The following is a 27,018-nucleotide window of genomic DNA, read 5'->3' as shown; positions in this document are numbered from 1 at the left end:
ATATTCGCATACACATACATGCATACTATTTTATAATATATTTAGGCTGTGTTTCTTAAGGGTTAATGAATAGATACCCTCTAGATCAGGGGTTCTCAAACTGCGGCCCTCCAGCTGCTGCAGGACTACATCTCCCATACTCCTCAGCCAGCCCCTTAGCTGAAGGAGCATTATGGGAGATGTAGTCCTGCAGCAGCTGGAGGGCCGCAGTTTGAGAACCCCTGCTCTAGATTGTAAGCTTGCGAGCAGGGCTCTCTCTCCACCAAATGTATCGGTTTGTCTTAGTCTGTCAATTCTTGTCTTGTCATATCCCTTGAATTCATGTATTGTATTAAGCGCTGCGTAAACTGTTGGCGCTATATAAATAAAGGATAATAATAATAATAGATGAACACCATAATTCAAAATCGGTGACGGAGATCATTTACTGAGCACTTTCAAAAAATGTGAAGCTCAATAAAAAATTTTTTTTAAATATGAATAGTAGAGCTTTTTAAAATATTTCATATACTTTGTACTCTACAGTTCATGCCTTTTGTAACCTAAAAAAAATAGATGCTGAACACAAACAATGGGATCGGCTGCCTCATCACCCCTTGGTTGCTCAAAAGCTTTGAAGCAGGCTAACCAAACAGGCGTGGAAGAAGATGATGATTTGCTGAGTGGAAGAGACAGAGATGAAGATATTGCAGAATTTCCCTATGTTGAGTTTACGGGAAGGGATAGCATCACTTGTCCGTCCTGCCAGGGGACTGGATGTATCCCTACAGGTAAGATGAATAAACCTCGTAGGGTTACAAGCTGGCAATACCTTATGGATTGCACATGTTTTATTTCAAACCTTCATACTATGTCTCATGATTGATTAATAATAGTTATTGTTTCCCAAATTTCATATTTAGGGGTTACATTTTTTTTAAAAATATAATGTATATGTTTATTAAAGATGCCATAACAAAATTATCGCTGCTTACATTCTAAACCAAAAAGGAAAAAAAATGCGTTGCTTTAGTCAAAAGCACAGATAAGCAGGTTTTGGTTTTTTTATTGACATGCCTATATAAACTGTACCCTTTTTGCTGCTATAAAAGCCACCCACTATTTATTCTGAAAGTACAGCAATTAGTATCTGCTTCAGATTGGCATTTGATCATGCGTCATGTAGAGATCTAATGAATACGCTGTTCTGAGCAGCAGAATGATGTTACTAATGGTATTGTCTGCAGCCATTGTAAACTGATATCAGAGCTCCGGAGAGATATTGACTCAATACTGAATTTTTATACGTCTTTTCATTATAGTTAATAATAGTTAATAATGAATTATTTACTTCAAAATATGAGTAGAGACAAAATGCATTGTATTCTCATTCTGTTTCTAAAGAGGAAATGTAGCTTTTAACTCTGAGATTTAATCTCTGTAGGAGGGATTCTTTAAATAGTAAAAGCTAATACCATGATTAGCTCTATGTAACAACGCATTTACAAGTTTGGCTATACCTATTTTAAAATGTAAGCAAACTAGTCGGAATGAAATTTCATACAAAAAGTAATTTTTACATTTTTAGAAGACACGGTGAGGAGCTGCTTGTATTAGATAGTGTGGCCAGACACATTTGTAAAGCTCTATATAAATTTAGTAATTAACAGTCATGTTGTTTTACAAGGACTTGTAAAGATCCTTCTTTATGCAGCCATGTTTAGTTAAAAAAAATATCAATAATAAACAGGAACCTGTTTTCTTTAAACATATAACTGCTGCATTACTCATGCTTGTGCAGTTAAAACCTTGTACAGAATTTATCTGGCTAGTTTTTGCTTATTACATTCTGCACATATACAGGGTATAGCATTACTAATGAGATCACCAGATACCCTAGATAGCTCTTTATTATCTACTGTGCTTAATTTCCAGAGCAAGTTAATGAGTTGGTGGCATTAATACCATATAGCGATCAGAGGCTGCAGCCTCAGAGAACGTAAGTATATTTATATTGCATGGTTTCTTGTCTGCCACTTGCTGTTATTATTAACTATGTACTTCTGAGTTGCGTCCCTTGAGCCCTACGGCTGCAATACTGCAGTTACTTGATTGTTATTTCATGAGAAATGTGGACTTTTCCTGTTTTTTTTTCTCTGTGTTTAAAGCATACCTGTCAGATATCATTTTAATATAGTATAATTTATTTTTCATTTATCATTATCATTTTAATATAGTATAGATAAAAGGCTTGTGTTGTGATTTTGTTTTAATTGTTTTATTTAGTATATTTAAATCTTTTTGTAACGTTTGTTACTCATCTCTTGTACTTATCTTAAAATGCATTAATTTGTATATTATGGTAAATACTATTAAACTGCTATATTTTTCTAAAAAATAAACATTTGTCTTGTTTGTGTTTTGTAACAGGAAGCTGTATGTTTTGTTATCAGTGTTATTGTGCCTCCTGATATGTGGACTGGTTGTGTTTTTCCTGTTTCCACGCTCTGTGATAGTAGAGGATGGTGGGACCAAAATGGTCAAAGTTTGGTTTGATACACAAAATAAAGTAATCACTCTTGCCATGACGGTAAGTTCTAACTCATTTGGCTTATAAAAGTGATAGTTAATGTTTGTGAAGTATGGTGAATATAGTTGTTTATGCAGCACTATTTTTAAAAAAATGTAATGTATGAAAGTTGACACCTACGACATTGGACATACTATTGTATCTTAGGTGAGGTACAGTAGTACGTCCTATGTTTTTATTTATTTTTTTCAAATTTTTTTTTTATTCCAAAGAGAGACCGATGGAAATGCATAGCCATTATATTCATGCACTAGTCCCTCATTAAATATGTTGCACTCGCTGTTTAGAGCCAACCAAATCATATTTGCAGTGTCCTAGATGATGAAATGTGAGTTTGTAATTAATATATATTCATTTTTCTAATTTGTACATATCATTACATAGATTTTTCTAACATTTCAGAATGTTTGGGGCCGTTTGACCTGTGATGTTGATAATATTTTGGGTTCTTTTAACCCCTTCAATCCCAGGGGTTTGGCACCTCAAAGCCCAGAGCAATTTTGCCATTTTTGGGGTATGTCGGTTTAGCGATGATTCTCTTTTCCTGTGAATAGTGTACCCATGTAAACCATATATTGTTTTTTCAAGGAGAGATAGAGCTTTCATTTGATACCATAGTTGGATGATTAGCTGAAAATTTAGAATGAGAAATTTAGTAAAAACTAGCGAAGATTAGAAAAATAAACTAAATTTTTTTTTACATTTTCCCTCTGAATCCTCACAAAATTAGGTAAAGTGATGGAAAATCCCCTCCAAAGTTATCAATTCAGGTGTCCTGATTTCAGAAATACCTAATTTATATAGATTTTCCAGACTTTCCCGGCACCAGGGAGCATACTATTAGGTGTACAATTTTGTATAATTTTTATGCCTATGGCTTAACGTGTTTGGGGGTTGTGAACGGGGGCAGGAGGGTTATACTGGCTAGATGTTATGCTAGGGCAATGGGATGTAAGGTTGTTTTAAAATTTTTTATATATTTTATTTTAATTTTTTTTATTTTTTTATTTTAATTTTTTAACATTTTTTGTATTTTTTATATATATTTTTTTTACACAGTAATGGTTAGAGGTCCTCCTAGGGACCTCCTGAACATGCCAGTGATGTCACAGTGACATCACAGTTCTCATTATAATTTTTTTTAGTATTATTTATATTATTATTTTAATGATTTATTTAATATTATTTTTAAATGACTAACCGTTTTGGGGTTTTTTTTTTCCAGCTTTTCTGTTACAGGACGGGAGGGGGAGTGAGAGAGATGGTTTCTCACTCCCCTCCCCGCGATCCCCCTGCACCGATCACACTGTGATCTCTATGCAGGTCCTCACAGACCTGCATAGAGATCGCAGCGTCTCTGTGCCTCATCGGAGGGCAGGATATGCCCGCAGGGGATATCCTGTCCTCCGATGACCTTCCGGGTTACGTCGGCAGTGACGCAACCCGGAAGGGAATGCCCGATTGCGCGTTTGAAACGGCGCGATCGGGCAGTTTACAGTGTAACAGCTTACCGGCTTTCATGCCGGAAGCTGTTACAGGCGATCGGACAGCAGAAAGCCGGCAAAGCCGGCTTCTACTGTCAGTGGGGAGTCCAGGCTGTCAAACGACAGCCTGGTCTCCCGTGCAGCGGCAGGGATGTGTCCCTGACGCTGCACGAAGGGCTGGACGTACCAGGACGTCCATAGGGGTTTCTTAGTGGGCGTTTTTTGGACATCCCGGTACGTCTATAGGGGATTGAAGGGGTTAATTTACACAAAGTTGCAAGAAAATTATATGTACAGGTCCTGTGTTTAATACAGACTTGCAAGTTTAACCCTTTTGTGACCTTATGACGCGTTTCCTGAGTCCAGGCCTCTCAACTGAGCCAGAGCTCTGTGACCCATCCAGTGATCGGGGGGGGGGGACTCTGTGTATGGTGTCTATGCATATATCTGAAGAAAATCAGATGGGTACTACCTAATGTTGTGCAACCAGCCGTACCCTCATTAATGCCAACCCCTAGCATGACAAAGTCTATGCAGCTGTTATTCACCAATCAATTATTTGAGGTACCCCACTGACTTCCTGGAGAGGAAAGTTTTTTTTCACTCTTGCTGGTGATGGATATTATAAAGAAGCCAAGTATGTGCTTCTATGTTTACCAACCTACTTTTTCCAGCCATAATGACCAGGCCGATATTTGAACTCCTCTGCTTCCTCCACTTCAATGAACAATGCTCAATGTCTTCCAAAAAAAGTTCACTCATATGACAGACTTCATAAGCTTAAAAAATGAAATTCTGAAATGCGTGCCTGACCAAAAGAAATGTATAAACAGATCAAAATACGGTATAATATTCTGTAAATTTTATGAGAGTAGCACAGGTTGTAGATTTTCTTTTGCCGAGAGGAAAGATTGTCATCAAAATCTTTCAGGGTGCCCTCATTCAATTGGAACAAACAGCAAGGTAGTGTGGGATCGCCTCCTTGCATTACTGAGTAAGAGTTAGCAAAATATTAGACCAGCATTGATTTATTTAAAAAGTTCTGTATTACTTGGACAGGCTTGCCTGTGGGACTGTCAGAAAACATAGGAAAGGATTTCCCAAGCAGCTAGCTTACCCAAGGCAAAGGAATTAGGAAAAATCATCTTTACGGCAGCATGAATTACTGGCAATTAGGTACACAGACAGAAAGGATGTGTACATGCTTTCAACTATCCATGATGAAATCACTGTGACAGTGCGGATAAAGCCTTTCACCAAAAAAGTAAAAAAAACACCTTGCGTCCTGGAGTACACCTTGCAGACTGGTGTATAATACATACTTTGTGCAGCGTAAATAAAATAGCTCGTATAAAAAGGTGGCAATGTATTTAATTTACATGGCTCTGTACGAGTCATACATTTTGTGTAAAAAGGCTGGTACAGGGAGGACACATAGCTTTTTAGAATTCCAGATACAATCATTTACTCATATCCTATTGGAGCAGCCCCCTACTCCTGCAAGCTTGCAGTCAGAAAATGTTGTCCCACTGAGCAAAAGGCATTTGCCTCCAAGAATTCCCCTGACTGCCTGTAAGCAAGCACCTCTAAAACACTGCAGAGTGTGCTTCAAAAGACACATAAGGAAGGAGTCTTTCTACCACTACCCTTTCTGTCATTCTCTGCCAGGCTTGTGTGTAGAATATTTGGCCAACACTACACACAACTACAGTATTCATAAACCAATAGTTGTATGTGGCGCACCGTTGTCAAATTTGTCATCTGCCACTTGTTATTTCTTCAAAGAAAACGGTGCATTAATCCCTTCGGTCCCGGGGGTTTTAGTACCTCGAGTCCTGGAGCAATTTTGCCGTTTTTGCGGTATGCCGGTTCAGCGATTATTCCCCTTTCCTGTAAATAGTGTACCCGTGAAAACTATATAGGGCTGCAACAACTAATCGGTAATGAAAATCGTTGTCAACTAATTTCATTATCTATTAGTTGAATCAATTTTTATTGATTTATAAAATGAGGGTTTTTACTTTGGTAGAGAGGATCTTGGCTAGATCCCCTCTACCATTGATGAGCCGAAACAAGCAATCTTTGTGGAAGAACACTGGGAGAAGATCATACCCTCAGCTTCTAGGCTGAGATGTGCGCTGACATTATCAGCATGCCTCTGCCACAAATTAGGTATCAGCTGGACAGCTGAGGTATATTTTTCTGAAAACTCTGATGGCAGAGGATAGACGTTTGTACTTCATTATTTATTATTAATTTCAATTAACACGGAACATTTGAACACGGCAGTTGACAATTTTTTTCCATGGCAAACAGTAAGATTCTAATTGCAAATATTGCTTCTTTTAACCTTTAAACATCATTTCATGGGTTTATTAATGTGTAGAACTTACTAATGTAGGATTGGGGAAAAGTGACAGATCTGCTATAAGTGGAAACTGATTAATATGAACATGCCTTTTAAAAAAAAAAAATGTTTGGTCTATCTCTTTTTCTGTTAGTACAGAGTGCCCTGCACATTAAAAACTCAAACTTTTATTCAGTATCGGTGAACAGTCTCATCAGTCAAGTACAATACATGAGCACTGTAATTGGGACAGAACAGAAGAACATTGTGACGCTCATTCAGCCACTCAGCGACAAACTGGTACGCAAGTACTAATGCTACTTTCTTAAGGTTTTTATTGATTGCAATAAATGGATCTTTTTCAAGTGCTCTTCCAAATCCGCCTTAAGCCATTATCGTGTGTGTTTTTCTCATTAAAAAAAGGTTTTATGCTTGGCCCTGTACACCCAATTTTAGCAGCATTAAGTGAAGTAAATTTGACTATGATTAGCATACATAGCAAAAATCTATTTACATCGTTGGTTCAGTATACACACAAGTTTAACAGGCAAACAGGATTGGAAAGTGTCCTCTGTCGACTAAGTTGTAGCAGGTATAGAGTAAATAAATGATACATAAAAGCATAGCATTTCAGGTATAGAGCAACTGAAAAATTACATGCAAACTCAGCATTGAAGGTATAGATCAAATAAATAATGCATGGAAGACACTACATAGATCACAGGTCACACACCCCAAAGGCCAAACCTTGCACCTATATTGCACAGATTGCACTTGTCCTATAGAATACGTTAAATTAATTTACAGACACATTTTCCTCCTCGAGGCATACAGAAAAAATTATGAAGTGAGTTTTGGTCTGCACAGATTTCAGTAGCTTTTTGGTTCTTTTATTTTGTAGGTGGATTTTACAGTAAAGTTGGAACTGGGCGGGTCCCTCTCGTATTTGTAGTAAGTGTATATATATATTTTTTTTTTCAATGGGACTTTTTCATTTTCTAAGCTATACCGTAAATCTGTCTAGAATGTACAGAAATGCAGCTCTCCCCATTAATTGAAACATCGTGGAATACATAACTAAGCATGAGTAACATCTGTAATCACATGCTTTTATGGATCTTATAATCACCATGTGACAGTTTCTGCATGAATAATCCCGGGGACACCACCAGTAATGATCCAGTCCCATTTTTTGCTAAAGACTTCATACATGTTCTTTGTCGGTGTATGCTGTTTCTATTTACAAGTTCACATTTGGGATATTGCTTGAAATTATCATTTAATATATTACTCTTAATCTTCCACCTACCAAACGTAAATCCTGCTATCTATTTTCTTTTCTCTATCAAAATCAATGTTAAGGAAACCTGTCAATAATTCACATTAAAGGAGAACTAAAGTGTCCTGATTTATTTTTCTGTGTTCGGTGACCAACTAATAACATTAAGTCATTTACTGGCAAAGTAAAATGTGGAAGAAGAGCTATTGTAAAAATATATTTATTTTCACAAGATCAAAAATTACAGCACTAATTTAATTATATACAAGTTTTTAATCAAATAATATAGGGCACTTATAAATTGTGGTAAACATTTAACAGTAATTGTGTAAATGTATTAGGCTTTTGATGTGTGATAAACCATATTCTGATTTATCTTCCTTTGTCGTTTCCTCAGTAACTTCTGCACATTGCCTTCGGTGAAAGTGCACAACATTGTGGTTTTTATGCGGTAAATTTTCATTTTATTGTTATATTATTATTTTAGGTGGGTCAGGTTGTATCACTATGGTGTTCTTTCTATTACCGTATTTGCTTGATTATAAGACAAGGTTTTTTCCAGAGCAAATGCTCTGAAAAATACCCCTCGTCTTATAATCGGGGTCGTCTTATAACCAGACCTTAACTAGGTCTGACTATGAGACTAAGATCCAGATCCCCCGCAGCGATGCAGGGGACCAGATCCCCACACACTTACCGGTGCTTCTGAGTCCCCGGTGCTTAGTCCGGGCAGCGTGTAGAGCTCTACGCGATTCACGTAGAGCTCTACACGATTCACATAGAGCTCTACACGCTGCCCGGACTAAGCACCGGGCAGCGTGTAGAGCTCTACGGGATTCGCATACACAACTTCCGCTGCAGCCGGGAGGAGGTGCGGTTAGCAGCGGGGGTTGTCTGCGTCCATCGCGCAGACCTTCTCCGGCTGTCAGAGATCAGAGTTCCCTGTGATCTCTGACAGCCGGGGAAGGTCTGCGCGATGGACGCAGACAACCCTCGCTGCTAACCGCACCTCCTCCCGGCTGCAGCGGAAGTTGTCTACGCAGATCGCGTAGAGCTCTACACGCTGCCCGGACTACGCACCGGGGACTCAGAAGCTCCACTAAGTTGGGAGGGGGAGGGAGTGTTACATGGGGGGCATAAGGCATTTCTGGAGGCAGAGTACATGTGAAATGCCTTTTAACCCCCTTAATGCAAATCTGCCTCCTGAAATGCCTTATACCTCCCTATATGCCACTCTGCCCCATAATATGCATTTTAACCCCCTAAATGACAGTGGCATATAGGGGTATAAGGCAATTCTGGAGGCAGAGTGGCACATAGGGGGTCAAAAGGCATATCATGGGGCACAGCGGAATTTAGAGGGTTAAAAGGCATATCATGGGGCACAGTGGCATATAGGGGGTATAAGGCATTTTTGGGGCAGAGTGGCAAGCCAGGGGGCAGATGTGCAAAACTGGGGGGGCAGGTTGAAAAAAAAGGAATAAAAACAAAATATTTTCTCAATCATAGCTTTAATTAAAAAAAAATTGTTCACATCGTTTACATGAATTTAAAATTTTCCTATAGGGTCGTCTTATATTCAGGCTTTTTCTTTTTTTCATAAATTAATATTCCGATTTTGGAGGGTCGTCTTATAATCGAGCAACTACGGTATATGCCCTGATTCCTATTCCTAATTCATGGTCATACAGCTCTCTATGAGGGCATTGCAATTTGTACTTTAGTCAGGCAAGAGTTACAAAGACATTTCAGCTCTTAGTTTAAAATCATTAAAGATCAACTCTAAGCATTTTTATTACTAGTATCACATTAAAAAAAAAATAGTATGCAGTTTTAAAACCACTCTAACTGCCTAATGCTATCAGACTGCTGAATATTACTCAACAAACAATACAATGGTTTAGTCTTAATCACCCAGCTGGACACTGTGACCATTGAAAGGGCATGGAGGGACAGCTTTCATTATTGTCTTAAACAAAGAGAACAGTGTGGTAGTTTGAGCAGGAAAAGTCACCCAAAATATCACAAATAAAGTTTATTGGAACAAAAGGAGGTTAAACATGGCTTTTGTCAGTGCTAACCTACATTACTGTATACAGCACCGTATTTTATTTTCAAGTAGAAATTTTATTTTATGGATTTCCCCTTTAATCTGTTCATAATCTGGGGATGTTCCTTGCATGAAGACTTTAATTTCTATTTGAAGACCTCATTTTTCATTAGGAAGGACCAACCCCAGTGAGTCTTTCACCCAAGATGGGCTTAGCTGGCATTTTGTTTTAGTGAAATCATTAAATGAATTGTTCATGTTTTTATTTTTTTTTCTTTACTTCAGAACATCTTTAAAATTCTCCTACATTGGACATGTGTCTCAGAGTTCCCTGGAATCCTACCAGTACATTGATTGTGGAGCAAATTCAACAATAACTTGGGATCACTCAATAAACAAATAAGGGAATCGCCAAATAGCAGTAGAATTAATACCTGTTGTTTTTCCGCTGTGACTCCTTAGAAAGAATACCACTATTGTAGTGCGTGTTTACAAACGGTACTAGAATCTGGAATAATAATTCCCATTTATATAGTTCTTTGAAGACTGCCTTGTTTTTCCCTGTCATAAGTAGAGTATAAAAAACATATTAAACTTGCAGTGCTGTTTAGATAAAATTTTGGAAATTCATTGTAAGCATTTTTTTGTGTTGTACAGTGCACATTACTAATGCTTATACACATCTGCATTAAGCACCAAGCCAAAGCATATTATTTAGAAAATCAATTTATATGATGGCACAACCAATGAACAATAGAGTATGAATTGCTTGCATTGCTATTTGAATTATATTAAGCCCTAATACCCAAATATTTGAGTGTGCTCTGGAACACTTGCTTTGTGGCTAAAACCACCGCCAGAGTGAGAAAAGAAAAACCTTCATTTTAGAGGCATGCTGGTGGTTTTCATAAAGCAGATATTGAGGTTATTTTCCCCTTTAGGCGCTCAGGTCCGTGAGTAGAATTTGCTAAGGAAGGAGTGCTTTGCATTAATAATCAATGACATAACTGGCCATTAGAACATTGCTGACCTTTTGACTGTTTGCCTCCCCTGTCATTCATGTAGCACAGACAAACTGCCATCGATTTAAACTCATGGAAGTTGCAATTCTTAAACCACTGCAAGCGAGTGGTTACCTATCCGATGATAACAGAACACTCCAGAAAGCAGACGTTTTTACACCTGCTTTGTGAGAATAGATAAGCTATGGTGGCCTGAAGTACACAGGGTATATATCGACAATTTTCTAGTAATAGAAAATATGGAAAATGTGTTGCTGTCTTTTTCTTGGTAATATTGTTGCATCATTTGGTTATCCTTTTGCAGTTTTCAGGCTGGTACAAAAAAACAAATCAGATCAGGGAAAAAAAACTGTTCCCTGCATTTTCTTTTCATGAAATGGTTTTCTATTAAATGTAATCCTTTTAATTTTGATGAACAGGGTTTATTAACAGTCTCAAAAGGGCCCATCTGTAGCCTTCTGTTTCCAGCACAATAAAACTTATGTCAATAAAAGTTATTTTAAATTATTTGAAAGGGCAATAAAATATTGGAAGTACTTGTTTTGTTTTTACTTTTTTCATACTATTCTAGTGTGTAATTATGTGATGAATAATTCATACATAGGATGCTTAACCCTTTTGAGTGCCACTTATTAAGATACACATACACGTTCACTTGTGGCCTTGACTCTCAGGTTAAAAAAAAAATAAAGTTTTCTTTCATCTGCATATATGCTGTGAGTCAGAAGCTGACTTTGGTCAGCAGACATCTCTATTTTCATATTTAGGTATTTTTTAATGTAAATGTGAGGCTTCTGTCTCTGTTACGGAAGCCTCTTGTGTACATTTTAAAACGGTTAAGGAGAAGGCAGCCCCACTAGACTACAGAAACACTGAAAGTGATTGTGGGAGAAGAGGGGAGCAGAGAGCTCACAGTCTCGGTATGCATGGCTGGCTTTCTGGGTCTTTGGTCAACTATATATAATATAGGTGGTTGGTGCTGTAAGGGTTAAAGAGAAACTGTCACCTTCACTGCACTCATTTTGTACTTTTAATATTGATATATAATTGTCTTGGGGATGTTTATATTAAAACCACAGCAAGCATTTGGTCTTCTGAAGTTTTGGCTTCACGCCACACTCAGAGTGTGACTGAACTGATCAAATATCTACTTTGATGTCAACTGTAGGATTGTAGTGACCAATATGTTTTAACCCCTTTGTGAAATTGATGTGCCAGGCATACAGTTAGAAACAATTGATGTGCCATGTATTTTGTACTATATATATTTAATCGGTGTTCAGTATAGAACATATTGCCTTTTTTGGTCAAAGCGTGGGCTTTACAGATGCAACATAATGTGCGATTTGTAAGTTTGACAGCCCTGGCTACATGTACACCATTCAACATTCACATGCCACATTTTTATAGTATGGATCCAAAAGTGATTTGAGAAAAGAGTGTTATGTGCAACTGTAGAAAGGCACAGGATATCATTACATGGGATATACAATGACTATAGTATTTTTACATCTTTGTACATTTGAGGTGCAAATTTTTTTCTCAAATTGGAAAAAAAAGATTATTTTAATAGAGCAAAATAAAACACATGGAAAGATGAAGCAAAGGTCAGGTTGATCCCCTGAACACTTGCAACAGCAGAGGGTATGCTGGGGAGATATGGCATCATCTTGCTCTTTTCACTGCACATCCTTTGTGCAGAGTGCCAAGGTGTGCTACAAACCCTACAGACAATCCTAGTGTTATGTACTGCCGAAAGCACACTTTTATTTTGTATAATGGAGAGAACAGCAACATTATCTCCCTGGCATCTGCGAGGTCCTTACAACATATAACACAGTAATTTAGGTTAAAAAAGACAAGTCCATCACGTTTAAACTTTCTGTTAATCTAGAAGACACAGAAAACCCACATTAAAGCAAATTTCAATTGTGCCTCAAAAAGGGGGAACATTCTTTCTTGACTCCAAAAATGGTAATTATAAACAATTATATATTTAATATAATCTAGCTCATATTTAAAGGCATCTATCAAATTTGATAGCACAACACTTCATGGGTAATGAATGGCTCATCTGCTCATCTCTTGTTTCAGTCCTATTAATGAACAGATCATCAGAAAGCAGCTGTATTGCCCTGTATGTATTTGTACAATTACTATATCATATCCACTCTACGATTCCTTTCTGATGTAAACCAATTCAACTTCTGAAGCCTTCTTTATAATGAAGGTATTTACTTTGTAGCCTGCTTCTGTACTTTTCAAGCTCCATAATGTACAAAACTTCCAAACTTGCACTGAAGTCTTACTTTACACATGTACAATGACAAAATTATATTTTCTTCCTGTGAGTCAATGTCTCTTTTTATACATGGCAATATCTCGCCTGCCCTTGCAGCAGCTGCCTGACATTTAACACTATTGCTAAATTTTTTTTTTTGGCTACAATCATTCCCAAGTCCTTTTCATTTAATGATTCTCATAAAACAGCTCCATTTAGGTTGTGAAAACTGCCCCATTACATTTTATATTATATATATATATCTATATATATAGATATATATATAATCACATACACACTGATTCACATATACGCACCATCACATATGCATAAAATGCCTTTTCTATAATGTATGTATATATATATATATATCATATACACATTGATTCACAGAATGACCTGTCATGCAGGGCCCCCAAGGTACTCAGAGATGGCTCCAGCCTGGCTGTCAAACAAATATAGTGCAGGTAGGAGCTCCGTTGTTTAGCTAATCCCATCAATAGGATTGCTGCCAGGGGAACTAAAGGTTGGGTTGTAAACATGTATCTGTTTACCCTTGTTAATGCAGTTCTGTGGATATATGAGAATGTTTTACAACAATAAAATGTTAATTCTTGCTGTACTCAATTCAAGGTAGTTGTGTCTACTTATTGGGTACACATAGCAGGGTTCCAAGGTGCACATGCTGACTGGTGCTGGAAGTGATTTTGGGGACAACAAGAGGATACTGGGTGATCTCTGTGAGTTACTACAGCTCTCTTGGTGAACCCCTTACACACATATGCACTGCTCCAAAAATTAAAGGGAACACTAAGATTACACATCCTAGATCTGAATGAATGAACTAATCGTATGACATACTTTCATCTTTACATAGTTGAATGGGCTGACAACAAATTCACACAAAAATTCTCAATGGAAATCAAATTCATCAACCCATGGAGGTCTGGATATGGAGTCACACTCAAAATCAAAATGGAAAACCACACTACAGGCTGATCCAACTTTGATGTAAAGTCCTTAAAACAAGTCACAATGAGGCTCAGTAGTGTGTGTGGCCTCCACGTGCCTGTATGACCTCCCTACAATGCCTGGGCATGCTCCTAAAGAGCTTGCGGATGGTCTCTTGAGGGATGTCCTCCCAGACCTGGACTAAAGCATCCGCCAACTCCTGGACAGTCTGTGGTGCAACGTGGCGTTGGTGGATGGAGCGAGACATGATGTCCAGGATGTGCTCAATCGGATTCAGGTCTGGGGAACTGGCGGGCCAGTCCATAGCATCAATGCCTTCCTCTTGCAGGAACTGCTGACACACCCCAGCCACATGAGGTCTAGCATTGTCTTGCATTAGGAGGAACCCAGGGCCAACCGCACTAGCATACGGTCTCACAAGGGGTCTGAGGATCTCATCTCGGTACCTAATGACAGTCAGACTACCTCTAGCAAGCACATGGAGGGCTGTGCAGCCCCCCAAAGAAATATCACCCCACACCATTACTGACCCACCACCAAACCGGTCATGCTAGAGAATGTTGCAGGCAGCAGAACGTTCTCCACAGCGTCTCCAGACTCTGTCACGTCTGTCACATGTGCTCAGTGTGAACCTGCTTTCACCTGTGAAGAGCACAGGGCGCCAGTGGCGAATATGCCAATCCTGGTGTTCTCTGGCAAATGCCAAACGTCCTGCACGCCGGTGTTGGGCTGTAAGCACAACCCCCACCTGTGGACGTCAGGCCCTCATACCACCCTCATGGAGTCCGTTTCTGACCGTTTGAGTGGACACATGCACATTTATGGCCTGCTGGAGGTCATTTTGCAAGGCTCTGGCAGTGCTCCTCCTGCTCCTCCTTGCACAAAGGCGGAGGTAGCGGTCCTGCTGCTGGGTTGTTGCCCTCCTACGGCCTCCTCCACGTCTCCTGATGTACTGGCCTGACTCCTGGTAGCGCCTCCATGCTCTGGACACTACGCTGACAGACACAGCAAACATTCTTGCCACAGCTTGCATTGATGTGGCATCCTGGATGACCTGCACTACCTGAGCCACCTGTGTGGGTTGTAGACTCCGTCTCATGCTACCACTAGAGTGAAAGCACCGCCAGCATTCAAAAGTGACCAAAACATCAGCCAGGAAGCATAGGAACTGAGAAGTGGTCTGTGGTCACAACCTGCAGAACCACTCCTTTATTGGGGGTGTCTTGCGAATTGCCTACAATATCCACCTGTTGTCTGTTCCATTTGCACAACAGCATGTGAAATTGATTGTCCATCACTGTTGCTTCCTGAGTGGACAGTGTGATTTCACAGATGTGTGATTTAATTCAGATTAAATAATATACCTATATTATAACATACATACAATCATTACAGACATGAGCAGATTCAGAGAATTACCGTATTTGCTCAATTATAAGACGACCCTGATTATAAGACGACCCCCCAAATCTGAATATTAATTTAGGAAAAAAAGAAAAAGCCTGAATATAAGATGACCCTATAGGAAAAAAGTTTTACCAGTAAATGTTAATTCATGTAGCCTATTTTTTTTTTTATAAAAGCTATGATTGAGCAGTTATGCACATCTGCCCCAGAAATGCCTCATACCCCCTATATGCCACTGTGCCCCATGATATGCCTTTTAACCCTCTAAATGCCACTGTGCCCCATGATATGCCTTTTAACCCTATATGCCACTGTGCCCCATGATATGCCTTTTGACCCCCTATGTGCCACTCTGCCTCCAGAAATGCCTTATACCCCTATATGCCACTCTGGCATTAAGGGGGTTAAAAGGCATATTATGGGCCAGAGTGGCATATAGGGAGGTTTAAGGCATTTCAGACCTTCCCCGACTGTTTGGAGGAGGGGGGGGGTGTTAAATGGGGGGCATAAGGCATTTCTGGAGGCAGAGTGTTCTATGAAACGCCTTTTAACCCCCTTAATGCCACTCTGCCTCCAGAAATGCCTTTTTAACTCTCTATATGCCACTCTGCCTCCTGAAATGCCTTAAACCTCCCTATATGCCACTCTGGCTCATAATATGCCTTTTAACCCCCTTAATGCCAGAGTGGCATATAGGGGTATAAGGCATTTCTGGAGGCAGAGTGGCACATAGGGGGTCAAAAGGCGAATAGAGATCTATACGCTGCCCCGGCTCCACACCGGGGACTCAGAAGCACCGGTAAGTGGGGCGGGGGGGGGGAGAGGAGGATCCAGGTTCCCTGCAGCCGCGGGGGATCTGGATCTTAGTCGTCTCATAGTCAGACCTATTTGAGGCCTGATTATAAGATGACCCCGATTATAAGACGAGGGGTATTTTTCTGAGCATATACGGTAACTCCTCTATTACCAGACATTACACACGATCACACAAACAGACAAACACCGTGACAAACAGGAAAACACACATACCTGGTGCTGTTTGTATGAAGGAGGGACTTGGCCTATCAGGAGAGGCTTCGGAACTCTCAGGCAATCAGGATAGTTGAGAAGTCTCTCCTTCACTCAGACTTTTCATTCCAGGACAATACATTGCCCCGGACTGAGGCTGCCCGGGACATGTGGTCCCCCTAGGTGCGGTCCGAGTCAAAAGGGCCCTTTCTTAACAATTTTGAACCGATATGAGAGGACAGGAACAAGGGGTTGCAGGGGTCGCATCGGACCCTCCCCTAGAGGCACGGACCCCGTCGCAGCTGCAACCCATGTAGTTATGCCACTGTGTATATGGGTTTTAGCTTTATAATTGTAGCCCAATCTATTAGAGGAGGGGCCTCATGGATGAACATTGATCCAAGATGGCTGTCAAACACGGATGTGTTTCAACTGTTTTTTGTTTTGTTTTGTTTTTTAAAAGCTGTAATTTTTATATATTTTTAAGGATAAAAGCCTTTTTTTATTATTATTATCATTATTAATATAATTAAATACACAAATCTTTGCTGAGTTTCTGAATTTCAAAATTCTTCCCTCTCTGCACATCTATTTTTTTTTCTATTGTGGCAATGAATAAGAAAGAAAAGCCTTGTGGTTATTATTTTTTTAATTAAAACTTTTATTTGGGTTGGTTTGTTCTGTCATGAAATATCCCAGATAAGATTAACATCATTCAACAAAGATTACATCATAGGATGGACTTTAACACAAATTTTTTTAAAAATCAAACAAAACCTGTTTTATTTTTTTTATATAGAAAAGCTTTCTATCTTTATTGCAGTATTAGAAAATGAGAAGAGAATACAGTAAGACAATTATTTCACAAGAAAGATTAGTGTTGGTGTTGGGCACTTTACTAGCCTACTATGCTGAAAATCAGTATTGCAAAATAATAAAAAAAAATCTATTTTACATATACAAAATAGTACATATTCTTGGTTCTTATCCTTTTTTCTTTGTACGCCTCTCCCTCCTCTGGCCCCAATGCCTACCTGTAAGTCCCTTTAAACTATGCAAAGGTCAGAGTTATATATATATATATATATATATATATATATATATGTTTTGGTTGGCATTGGGGATACATAATTTGGGAAAACTACAGTAATTACTTTGAATGGCTTTGACCTGAAATGTATACATCATCCACTTGCCTACTACAATACCAATTTTACTGAGACTCAAGCTGCAAAACTTTGGCATTGTCCAAAATGTTTCACCGCAAAACCACACCATTTAACCTGCCATCAGCTACTGCTTTATCATGATTCTCGATATTTCACCTTTTGTCTTTTCATCTTCTATTGAATGCAGATCCCATTATATTTATAATAACATGAGATTGTGTACCAAAATCACTCCTTCAATACATTTTTCAGAGAACTCCTAATGTGTGCTGAGTTCAGCTTTTGCTTTGTGTTATTATAGTTTTCCATTAGTGTGAGGTAGCTTAAACCTGGGAAGCTTTAGGTTTTTCCCTTAACTTCCATCATCTCATACTGGAATTAAAAAGGAATAAAAGGGCAGAAGAACTTTTATTCTTAGATTTTCCAAACTGTAAATAAAAAAAGAAAAAAGTAAAAGAACAAAGCCCAGATCAACTTGTACTTTCCAAAATGTTTTTATATTATTTGATGTTATAAAATACAAAATTGTTTTACAATAGCACCATTTCATTCAATGACACACTGTATTCCTGCTGATATACACTGTGGGAGGGGAGGGAGGGACGCTTTTAACTGCACCTTGTACATCTGTTAGGGGGCCTTCAAACATGCCAGTTAGTTTCACACCTTCACCTGACCCATCGGTCTTACAGGAAGACAATAAATAAATAATACCATGATTTTATTTCGCAGTCTGCCCAGTTCTGGCCTTGTAACACAAAATAAAAAGTCCAAAATGTAAGCACGTGGATGAATGGAAATTTGGGGTCGGTTCAGCCATTCAGTGCAGAAGTCCTAAAAGTGATTGGAAAGTACTCAGGTCCTTAGGGTTTTTATTTATTTTAAATTTTTTTAACTTTTGGTTTTTACAAGAAGCACACTGGGCCAATGTCAACGCCAAATTCCTGATCAGCTCCACCAATATCCATAGGTGCAATGTCCACGATGGGCAGGCGAGAGGTTTTCTGTGTCCTGTATTCAATAACTGTCTTGCCCCATTTGCCAGTGTGTTTCTAAAATAAATGAGATACAGGAGTTAGTTTGGCAGTTAATTCATACTCAATTGAATTTCATTTCTGTTTCATCAAGTAATTATTAGTCAACGCAGTGGCAATGTACTAGAATATAATTTACCTTGCAGCCATCCTCCAAAGCATTGTATGTGAACCTGCTGTTGCCCTCAGCTCTAATCTCAACATCATTGGATCCTTGGAGAAGAAGAGCCTTCTTCAGGTTGCCTGATGCTTCATCCATGAAAGCAATGCTGTTCTTGCAGTGGTAGGTGATGTTCTGGGATGCATCAGTGGACAGCAGACGCAAGAAGGTCATCTGGATGCTAGCAGTGTTAGGTGCTGAGCTGTCATCTCCATAGCTGAACTACAAGTACAAAGAAAAAGATTAGGCCTTTATAAAAACTCTAAATGATTATATTCCAAATATGAAAAAATTTTGTTTTTACTATAGGCATGATCATTTTTATAAAGATTTTTACATTTCAGACATTTATCTTTATCTTTATTTCATTAATTAAGAAAATAAAAACTTACTTGGAAGCCACCATTGATTGTCTCTCCAAACCAGATGTGTTTCTTGTCTTTGCTCTTGCTTGTCCACCAGTTCTTCTTGGGAATCTTGGATGGGCTGGGATTGACGCATGTTTCTCCAGTTTCCATGTTACAGAAGACTTTGATAGCATCAACAGTGCAACCCTGGTTGGGGTCAATCCAATATTCACCTAAAATGGCAAAACAAAATTATAAGTTCCATCAAACACTAGTACTTATGGAATGTATGACTTTAAACAGTTGTTCTAGGTAATATATTTGTTATGTTATCAGAATACAAGAATCAAACAATTGGCCACCTCAAAGAAACACAATATTCTTACTGCTACCTTTTACAGAACTCTCTGTGTAGCAAACTGGAACTGTACTTAAAATCTTCCAAAATTAAGTAGAAAGGAAAAGACAGGATAAATGTTACAGAGTCATTATTATTATTATTCACTTGGTAACATAGAAATGCCACATACCGCTCTTCCAGTCAGGGTGGCACAATTTCAGATCGCGGCAAGTGCGAGCTGGGTTCTTCTTGGTTCCATCTGGGCTGCGGATGCTCTCAATCTGGTTGTTCAGGGATTTCAGAGTGGCATCAACCTCAACATCATGCTGGCGGAGGGAGCTGGAGGCCTGGTCAGCACGCATGTAACGCATAGGATCTGGTCCTTTTTCAGGTTGAGAGAGTCCAGCGAATGCAGACATGTCAATGCCAGGGCCGGGAGGACCAGGAGGACCAGGTGGACCAGGTTGACCAGGTGGACCCTATATGAAAAGGTATAAAAAATTAACAGTGTTCTTAACCTCATAAGTGAATTATGTAAGTGCAAGTGTTCACTAAAATTCATGTTAGCCAGCTAGTCCATTGTCTTTGTGAACTATTATTAGTCTAAATATTATAGCATCTCCTAGAAAAAAAAAATACTTACAGCAGGACCAGTTTCACCACTACGACCACGGGGACCAGGTGGACCAATTGGACCAGGAAGACCATTAGAACCATCTTTGCCAGAGGGACCAACAGGACCAGGAGCACCCTACAAAATATAAAAGGCAAATGTTGCATATTAGACAAAAAACACACAAAAATTACAAAACAATTACATATGAAGATCCTGTTTTACTACTTACACGTGGGCCAGAAGGACCAGCAGGACCAGTTGCGCCTTGGTCACCAGCAGTACCCTGTAGGAAAAATAGAAATCAATTAGTTAAATTAGTGTGCTGATACCTTCTTTATTAAAAAGACATCATAGTCTCAGTAGAGTTACCCCTTAGAATTTGTGATGAATTTGAGTACAGTCTTAAATAAAATGCATGTGATGTTATGGTGATTTGATATCGATTTATATATAGGTATAACCAAAAGCATAATTTTTCTTGAATCTGTAATGGTACCTTATACATCTTTATTATGCAACATCTGAAAAATTAAGTACCATGATGCTGATCATTTTTGGCCTTAGTAAAAATTGGATGTAGGTCCTATGCCTCTAACTGCCTTCATTAAAATCTCTTGCCTTGGCTGATCTCACTTAATAGTTTGGCTTTTATACTGCACAGAGCATGTTCATTCTAGTATGATGCTTACAGGAGGACCAGGAAGACCCTGAAGACCAGTGAATCCTCTGTGACCTTTCTGTCCTCTTTCACCAGCTTCACCTGCTTCACCCTTATCACCACGTGGACCTTGAGGACCCTGGAAAAGAGTACCAACATGTTAAAAGAATAATTCAAGTAGAATAATGATAGTTAACATGGTTTCCATCACAAATGTACTTAATATAAAATAATAACTTGGGTAACTTATTTTAATTAATAATGGTTTAACTTCTTTAACAGATAACTTAAAATAGGTTGAAATATATTTCATTGGAAGAAGTTTACAAAAATATGGTATTATGTTTACATCAAATATATCTAGGGCATAAACAAAAAAACTGTGAGTGAAATAGAAATCTTTAATTTGGTAGTTTCAAAAAAAGTATCTAAGTATTTTATGAAAATTGTGAAATGTGATGCATTTTAAAATGTTTTACTATCTCTCATTAACCCTGGATAAAAGTTCTTTACAGATACATATATTATAATGCTCACTACTTTTCTTCTCTTATGTGTTTAACACATCTAATATACATGCCCTAGTATTGAAGTAGACAAAATACAATCACCTGGAAACAACAAATACATTTTATGTTCCCTACTATATGCTGGAAAAGTAAAATTGTGATATGCAAAATAGAACAGATATACTTACAGCCAGACCACGAGCACCAGCTGGACCAGATGGACCAATAGGACCTTGAGGACCCTAAAAAAGAGAATGTATCCAGTTATGTACTTTATAACTTTACCTAGGAAAGGTACAAATTATCTTCCAGCCCGAGACTTTTTGTTGTTCACTACTATCCTTTATATTACCCTTATATTTATTGAGTGCCAAAAGGTTTGCATTTTCTATGGCCAGTATTCTAGACTTAATACATGAATACAAAAGTCCATTGAACAGTTGTATTTTACGTACCCTTATATTCTTTTGCATTGTACAATGGGTTCAGATGGTCATGAAAATGGGAGTTTTATTATAGAACTATTAAGCTGGTAATAGTTCTGTACAATATTCCCACTTTCAGGACCATCTGAACTGTTTTCATGCAATGTTTGTAAACCCATTCAATAGCAAATATGATATAAGGGTGCTGTGACAATTAATTCTATTCTCATTTGTACATAAAACATGGTTAGCAGAAAATGTATGATATAGTATAAAATTAGGCCTAGTACATTATATGTTGATACTTACAGATTCACCTCTGTCTCCCTGTTTTCCAGTTGGACCTACAGAACCAGGAGCACCAGGGGCACCTGGGGCACCAGGAGCACCAACAGGGCCAGTCTCACCACGGTCACCCTAAAAAGTCAAGGGAAATTGTTAATTATGATTGTTAAATTTCTCTTTACATTGATATTTGTGCTATTGAAAAGCAACATCCATTGAGTTACAGGTGTTCACCATTGTATGTATTATATATGGTGTTAGACAGATGAAATACTCTCTGTGCCCTACTTGTCTTGATTCTTCTCATAAGCTGCAAGAACCCAACTAAAGGTACTGTTCAGGGTTTGATCTTTAAAGAGGATACTTTCCAATGATGATACAGCGTAAGGTTTATCTTTAGTTTATCAATATGATAATGGATTTGCTAGTACAAGAACTTCACAAGGAATCAATGTTGGAAGCTCTTACCTTAGCACCAGTAGAACCGTCACGACCAGGAGGACCATCAGAGCCAGGGTTACCCTAAAAGAGGAGATTGCACAAATTATTTCTCTTGTACATGCATGAAAATCAATTTGTCCTGGGATATACTTTGCTGTTGGTATTTTAATCAGAAGTTCCATTAGCCATGTACAATGTGCTTTAACACAAAAGGTTAGATAATATTCATACATTCAAGAGTTATGTTAAAGGTACATGTCCTTACTTCACGGCCAGGTTCTCCAGCAGGTCCAGTTAAACCAGGTGGGCCAACAGGGCCTGGGGGTCCTCGGTCGCCAGATGATCCAGGGCTTCCTTGTTTGCCAGGCTCACCCTAAGTAATTAGACAATTTCAGGAGAATTAGTTTGTGGCTAGACCAATGCAAGATACATCTGCAGTGTCTAATAACTCAATTTCCTATTTACTATAATATCTCTCATAGGATAGCTCTTAAGGATTATTTTGTTTTGCAAACCGTCACCATAAATCTACCTCATCTCATCGTATTGTGTTGCTAAGGTGTATTCTGCTTCCTTTGGAAAACTGTTACACTGCACATGCGGGTACAGAAAATTTAAATCTGCAACTTTTTTGGTGAATCCCTACATAAAGTATCTTAACATCAAAGAAGCTTGTTGATAGAGCTTCAATCTTCCCCAAGAATTCCCACATGTACAATTAGGTGCTATAGTGCTGAACATCCTATTTAAGTTACTGAGACTGAATTAATGGTTGATTGTTATCCTTGTATACTCACAGATGGACCAGGAAGTCCAGGGAAACCTCTCTCACCACGCTGACCAGGCAGACCAACAATACCACGCTGTCCAGCCAAACCTTGGGGACCTGGGGGACCATCGGGACCCTGAAGAAGAACATATGACAATGAGAAAAATTATACTGTAGAAATCCTAACTTCATAAAATTAGTGGAATGGCAAACTCCAAACTATATACAATATCAGATCAGACTACCATACTTCCATCTACCACAAAATATCATGTAATACTTACAGAAGGACCATCTTCACCAGGTTCTCCCTTTTCGCCTGGGGGACCAGCAGGGCCTTGGAGACCAGGATCACCAGAACGGCCAGGTGGGCCAGCATCACCACGAGCACCCTTAGGTCCATCTTTGCCAGAGCCTCCAGGAGGACCAGGGGGTCCAGGGTTACCCTATGGCAAATAAATTTATATTATAACTTTATTTATTACAGAGATATACTGAGTACTCTATTCTACCAAAATGATAATGCACTTTAAGTATAAAGTAAAAACATAACAATATTTACAAAAAGCTCTGTTGGATCCAATTAATGTATTTGCTTGCAATAATATAATGTATATGATATGTATAATGGGGTATTCTGCTATGTGAAATGTTCATTACATATTTTTTAAGAAATAAATAGCACACAATTTATTAAACAATACCCAGAATATTAAGTCAAGGTCAAATGGGAATAAAACACTTGACCATTACAAAACAAGAAACTAATAAGTAAAGTAATTTGTGGACCCTCACAAATAATGTCTAGCAGTTGATGTCACTTACGTTAGAGCCAGGTGGACCAACTCTTCCTGCAGCACCAGGGAATCCAGTAGCACCCTACAATGAAGAATGGAGGTTATAACTGGGAAATACAATTATTTGGGGAAAAATTTGGTATCATTAAAAAGGTGGTGGGCCTAAGCTAAAACACATTCTGAAGTTATCCACATATTATACACTGTAATGCATTTAGTAAGGACAGTATGTAATATACCATAGAGCCTGTAAGTTTGGAGGGGTAAGATCATACTCACAGATGGACCTTGGGCACCACGGGCTCCTTTGGGACCAGTAACACCAGTTGGGCCCTGGAAAAAACAAGCAAAACAGAGACATGTAAAATAGGTAACAAAGATACAGAACTAGCGCACATGTAAAGTATACAATATGTATTTACAATTTTTTTTTAATTTAAGGCTTTATTATATGAAATAAAAAACTACTAATATCTAATATAGTGTGACACTTTATTTATTTTAACAGTATAGAATGATTCAGATATATGCCCATCAATATGCATCCTAGAAAATATAGCATTAAGAACATTTCAGAGTATAACTGTTTTAAATATGATGCCATCAGCACAATATGCTTGAAAATTGTTCTTGTTTTGTTAGCACTGTTGCTCATACCTGTGGACCAGGAGCACCAGATGGACCTTGAGGACCAGGAGCACCAGCATCACCCTTCTGACCAGCTGTACCCTGCTCACCCTTGATACCAGGCTGACCATCAGCACCCTGTGAACAGAAAAGAGGAATTGTCTCACAAACCTCATAATAATGTATTGTCATGCAAAGCAGTAAGTGTAAAGTAATTATGTGTTGAATGTCTGTATCTTCATGTTTAACCACAATATCATTCAGGTACCTGTGTCACAAAGCATTCTTACTATAAAGCTAAGTATGTGTTTTAATTCTCCCAAATATCCACCTTGCAGTATCACAACTATGTATTTAATGAAGCAATAATTATCTAGTAAATCATCTAAGAAAGGTTTTCTGACTAAGAGAAATAGGCTTGATATAATCCTACATAAGTATCCTTGGACAAGTCTAAGATAAAGTCCAAAAAATATAATTGATGATTTCCTAAATTATTCTCTTCTATAACACAGAAGGATTCATTTATATTTTTTCCAAAAGGGTTTAACATTTAATGTTTCTATATATAGGCTACTAAGCAATATTTAATTTATTTTATATATTTCTTAAACAATTTAGAGCTTTACTTACAGGAGGACCAGCAAATCCAGCAGGGCCAGGAGGACCAGTCTCACCACGATCACCCTAGAAAGATGAACATTACGCAATTATTAAAGGTACCAAACTGAATTAGATCCGCTGTGTGAATAATTGCTTTACAAGTGTATTCTGAGTTATGAAATACAGAGAGTAAAGTAAAACAAAATGTTTTATCAGATTATTTAACAAATCAATGGTAAAAAATAATCAAAATAATAATGGAAATAATGTAATAATGCAGTTTCTTATTATATACTAATACTGTTATATAAAAACTATATGTTAAATGAATCCATTTTTGGAAATTATAAGATTCTACACTTGTAAGGTATATTTAAAGTGTATAAAATGACCATTAGCCAAATATGTTACTAATTAAACATTGTATAAATGATTTTAGAGCATTTAGATAATTATTTCTGAAAAAGGTTTGGACAATTAGTGAAGAAGTCAATATGTCTATGCTAGTAGAGATGGCAGTTCAGATAAACTCAATATACTTACAGGAGCACCACGGGCACCAACAAGGCCAGCTGGGCCAGGAGGACCTGATTCTCCCTAGGAAATAAGAAAGAAGATCAACAATCCATCAATGGGCATAGTCTTTTTATCACTTCACTCTAAGCATCTTGATATGATATAGCCATTATTAATATTAGTGAATCTTTTGACAAACACCGTATTACAGATGTAAGTCGGTTTGAACATTAAGCATTGTTTTGTTTTAATAAAAAGGAATTGACTCAAATTATTAGATTTAGGGCATTCTGTCATAAAGCACTGTATCGTAACAATGCAGATTTTTTGTCACTGATGTACTCAACCAACCCTTGGTTGAACCATTAAAAAGTATACAATTGGAAAAGTAAAGATCCATTTTGATGAAATGAATAAATAAAAGACTACTTACCTTCTCGCCATTGGGACCACTTGGGCCAGGAGGACCGATTGGGCCAGTCAAACCCTACAAGAAGGTAATTAGATCAAATATCATTTGATTATCAATAAACCTGTAGATTAAAGCTTTGTTAGTGCACATACTCCAGTTACTAAACTTCATAGCAATAAAATATTAGAATCCATTGTGTGGAAATTAGTTCTAAATATATGACTGGATCTATCCATTAGCTAGATAGTATTACCATATTACTTTAACTGTTCATAGAAGCCATCCCTTCATTAAAAGCCATCGTTATTCTTCTCAGTTACTTATAACTAGCCTTTGTCTAGGCTTAATTTTTTATTTATACTTACTCTTGAACCATCTTTTCCAGGAGCACCTTCTGGACCTTTCTCACCAGTGTCACCCTGTTTGGAAATAAAGTGAGAAATGAATAAAATGAAGAAGCAGGACAATAATTGCTTATTACAGCTTGATTTCATTGTCTTACTTAAAAGGACAGTTACATTTAATTGATATATATATTGTTAATGATGTCTATATATTTATCTCAACACTTAAATATTATCAAAAATATTTGTTTTGGGGCTATGATAAAAGATGGTTATTTCATAATGTCATTCAATTGTATACTATTACACATATAATATTACATATAGATATATTATTATCCCACTTGGTGCATTTGTCTTGTTTTTTTGCTAAATGATGGACATTCAAGTATACAAATTGCTCACTTACCCTGTCACCTTTAGCTCCAGGAATTCCGCTAGCACCTCTCTCACCAGGCATACCCTGAAGACCAGGTGGACCTTGTGCACCATTTGGACCAGATGGGCCAGTAGCACCCTAAAGAAGATACATAAGTCATTTGAATAT

General features: G+C 38.0%; 2 protein-coding genes across 4 annotated transcripts in view; one reads left to right on the top strand and one right to left on the bottom strand.

The window, feature by feature from the left end:
- The first annotated feature begins 571 nt into the window (after window positions 1-571).
- LOC149285272 (transmembrane protein 106C-like) lies at window positions 572-10,132 on the top strand. Its single transcript, XM_089495621.1, has 7 exons — window positions 572-770; window positions 1,915-1,978; window positions 2,410-2,569; window positions 6,560-6,700; window positions 7,302-7,351; window positions 8,077-8,130; window positions 10,015-10,132. Exons 1-7 carry the CDS (start codon window positions 572-574, stop codon window positions 10,130-10,132), a joined length of 786 nt encoding a protein of 261 aa, XP_089351747.1.
- An 8,361-nt stretch (window positions 10,133-18,493) lies between these two features.
- The window catches only part of LOC149285271 (uncharacterized), a 28,356-nt gene continuing 19,831 nt past the window's right edge, over window positions 18,494-27,018 (bottom strand). For all 3 annotated transcript variants that reach the window (XM_089495662.1, XM_089495660.1, XM_089495661.1), the window contains 21 exons: window positions 26,881-26,988; window positions 26,493-26,546; window positions 26,149-26,202; window positions 25,743-25,796; window positions 25,230-25,283; window positions 24,627-24,734; window positions 24,249-24,302; window positions 23,998-24,051; window positions 23,457-23,618; window positions 23,201-23,308; window positions 22,669-22,776; window positions 22,431-22,484; window positions 21,987-22,094; window positions 21,441-21,494; window positions 20,775-20,882; window positions 20,315-20,368; window positions 20,113-20,220; window positions 19,660-19,948; window positions 19,175-19,362; window positions 18,762-19,004; window positions 18,494-18,640 (listed from right to left, as the gene is read on the bottom strand). In XM_089495662.1, coding sequence (XP_089351788.1) covers window positions 18,494-18,640; window positions 18,762-19,004; window positions 19,175-19,362; window positions 19,660-19,948; window positions 20,113-20,220; window positions 20,315-20,368; window positions 20,775-20,882; window positions 21,441-21,494; window positions 21,987-22,094; window positions 22,431-22,484; window positions 22,669-22,776; window positions 23,201-23,308; window positions 23,457-23,618; window positions 23,998-24,051; window positions 24,249-24,302; window positions 24,627-24,734; window positions 25,230-25,283; window positions 25,743-25,796; window positions 26,149-26,202; window positions 26,493-26,546; window positions 26,881-26,988 — 2,271 coding nt within the window. The remainder of the gene's footprint in view (window positions 18,641-18,761; window positions 19,005-19,174; window positions 19,363-19,659; window positions 19,949-20,112; window positions 20,221-20,314; window positions 20,369-20,774; window positions 20,883-21,440; window positions 21,495-21,986; window positions 22,095-22,430; window positions 22,485-22,668; window positions 22,777-23,200; window positions 23,309-23,456; window positions 23,619-23,997; window positions 24,052-24,248; window positions 24,303-24,626; window positions 24,735-25,229; window positions 25,284-25,742; window positions 25,797-26,148; window positions 26,203-26,492; window positions 26,547-26,880; window positions 26,989-27,018) is intronic.

The sequence above is a fragment of the Sceloporus occidentalis genome, unplaced genomic scaffold (assembly GCF_023333645.1).
Source record: "Sceloporus occidentalis isolate IW3139 unplaced genomic scaffold, rSceOcc1.0.p SCAF_82, whole genome shotgun sequence".
NCBI classification, from domain to species: Eukaryota; Metazoa; Chordata; class Lepidosauria; order Squamata; family Phrynosomatidae; genus Sceloporus; species Sceloporus occidentalis.
This window is presented reverse-complemented; position numbering and strand designations above follow the sequence as displayed.